Genomic DNA, 2945 nt, shown 5'->3' on the forward strand with positions numbered 1-2945 from the left:
AAGTGTCTCTCCTTTTGGTGTTACGGTCTTGTTTGTGAGGAATAAGGATGGTTCCCTTAGTGTTTGTATACACTACCGCCAGTTGAACAAAGTTACCATCAAGAATAAGTACCCTCTTCCATGAATTGATGACCTCTATGATAAACTTCATGGTGCTAAATGTTTATCTAAGATAGACCTTAGATTATGATACCACCAGTTGATGGTAAGGCAAGAAGATATTTCAATAGACAACATTCAAGATCCGTTATGGTCATTATGAGTTTCGAGTTATGTCCTTTGGTTTGACCAATGTGCCTGCAACATTCATTGACCTTATGAATAGAGTATTCAAACCTTATTTTGATATGTTTTTATTGTATTCATTGATGACATACAAATTTATTCAAGGAATGTAGAAGATGATGCTACTCATCTAAGAATAGTTCTCCAAACTCTAAAAGATAAAGAGTTGTATGTGTGAATTTGTTCTTGAGTCTTTTACAGTCATAGGCTATATTTTGTCTTGAAGGGAATTTAAGTTGATCCCCAGAAAAAGCAGTGGAAAATTGGCCTAGACCAACATGTTTAACTGATGTTTATGAGTTTCTTGTGTTTGGTTGTATTTAATTTAACTTTTTAGAGGGTTTTCAATCTATTTCATCCACTTTGACCAAGTAAACTTACAAAATAATGAAGTTTCAATGGTCTGAAGCTTATAAAAAATGCTTTCATGAATTGAACAAGAGGTTGACTACAACCCTATTATTGACCTTACAAAAAGGTATGTAGCGGTTTGTTATTTATTGTGAGGCGTCTAGAGTTTGTTTAGGTTGTATGTTAATGAAAAATGACAAGGTTATAGCTTTTGCTTCTAGACAGTTGAAAGTTAATGAGAAGAACGATCCGATCCATGATCTAGAGTTGGCTGCCATAGAATTTGCTTTAAAAATATGGCACCATTATCTTTATGATGTTCATTTTGATGAGTTCACCGATGACAAGAATCTTCAGTATGTGCTTACTAAAAGAGATCTTAATCTTAGACAAAGGAGGTTGGTAGAATTATTCAAAGATTATTACATGAGTATTCGTTATCGTCAAGGTAAGACTAATATTTTTGTTGATGCCTTGAGCAAGTTGTTAATAGGTTGCACCGCCCATCTTAAAGAAAAAGAAAAGAGTTAGCAAAAGATGTGCATAGACTTCCAGTGTTTGGAATTCAACTAATGGATTTCAAAAAAGAGGAATGGTGGTTATGAATGGGGTTGAATCATAATTAGTGTTAGATGTAAAAGAAAAGCATGACCAAGATCCTATTTTGCTTGAATTTAAGGTAAATGTTCATATGCAGAAAGTATCGTCTTTTGAACAGGGGGAGATGGTGTATTGATGTATCAAGGTATGTTGTGTGTACCAAAGAAGTATGACCGCCAAGAAAGGATTATGAAGGAATCTCATAGCTCTAGACATTCCATTCATCCGTGTTCCACAAAAATCTATGCTGACTTGACATAGGTTTATTGGTGGAGTAGTACGAAGAAGGGTATCGTAGAGTTTGTTGCCAAATGTTATAATTGCCTATAAGTTAATGTAGAGCACCGAAGGGACGTTGGTTTGGCTGAAAATAAAAATTCTTGAATAGAAGCGGGAGATAACTAATATGAAATTCATCACAAGTTTACCAAGGTCTCGTAGGTAGCATTATTCTATTTGGGTGATTGTTATTAGAACGAAAACCCAGCAAACTTTTTGCCAGTAAAGGCTACCCATTCAGTTGAGATTATGCTAATTGTTATATTCAAGAGGTAGTTAGAATTCATGGGGTGTCTATTTCGATTATTCAAATCGAGGTAGCATAATTTACTTCACCGTTTAGGAAGTCATTCAAAAAAATCTTGGGTTCAAAGGTGAACTTAAGTCCTACTTTTCATCCTAAGACAGTTGGCAAGAAGAGTTCATTATTCAGACATTAGAAAATATGTTGAGAGATTGCGTGATTGATTTCATGTGTAATTGGGATGATCACCTACTTTTAATTGAGTTTGCTTACAATAATAGTTACCACTCTAGCATCTAGATGGCAACTTATGAAGCTCTATGTGGGAGAAGATGCAGATCTCCTATTGGATGGTTTGAAGTTGGTCAAGTTGTGTTGATAGTACTAGACTTAGTTCATCAAGGTATGAAGAAATCAAAAGTGACTCAAAAAGGTTGAAAATAGCACAGAGTCGTTTGAAATCATAAATAAATGTAACAAGAAGGGAGTTAGAGTTTGAAGTAGATTAATCTACTTGAATGTTTCACCCATGAAAGGTGTTATGAAGTTTGATGAGAAGGGGAAACTTATTCCCTGGTATATTGATCCCTACACAATATCCAAGAGGATTGGCAGTGCAACTTATGAGCTAGATCTACCACAAGAGTTAGTTGCAGTCCATCCAGTATTTCACATCTCCATCTTTAAAAAGTACATGGAAGATACTAAACTTATCGTAACAACTCAATATACCTATCTCAAGGATAGATTATCATATGAGGAGATTCCGATTAAGATTCTAGATCGCCAAGTTCGAAAGTTGAGAACAAAGGAAGAAGGATCAGTCAGTGTTCTTCAGAGGAAGTAGTTTCTTGAGGAAGCTACTTGGGAAGTTGAGGAAGATATGAAAAAGAGATATCCATATATCTTTTGACCCCATCTAATTTTTAGACCAAGGTACTAACTATTCTTAGTACTCTTAAATTCATATACTTGATGTGTTAGATTTGTTTTTTTTTTTGGGGGGGGGGGGTTAAGTTAAACGTTATATGTTACACCCTTTGTGCAGTTAGAGTAATCTTATCCGTGGAATAAATGTCCCAAGTGGGGGATACTGTAACATCTTTCTATTTTAAATAACTAGAAAGAAATTAGAATTGGAAATAGTCAGTTTAGGAAAGAATGAAAATTCTAGAAATTTGTTAAT

The 2945-nt window shown here is 34.6% G+C and overlaps 1 protein-coding gene across 1 annotated transcript; it reads left to right on the top strand.

The window, feature by feature from the left end:
* The first annotated feature begins 822 nt into the window (after positions 1 to 822).
* LOC107019478 lies at positions 823 to 2606 on the top strand. Its single transcript, XM_015219968.1, has 2 exons — positions 823 to 1084; positions 2296 to 2606. Exons 1-2 carry the CDS (start codon positions 823 to 825, stop codon positions 2604 to 2606), a joined length of 573 nt encoding a protein of 190 aa, XP_015075454.1.
* Positions 2607 to 2945: the final 339 nt, after the last annotated feature.

Source organism: Solanum pennellii, chromosome 5, assembly GCF_001406875.1.
Source record: "Solanum pennellii chromosome 5, SPENNV200".
In the NCBI taxonomy this organism is placed as follows: Eukaryota; Viridiplantae; Streptophyta; class Magnoliopsida; order Solanales; family Solanaceae; genus Solanum; species Solanum pennellii.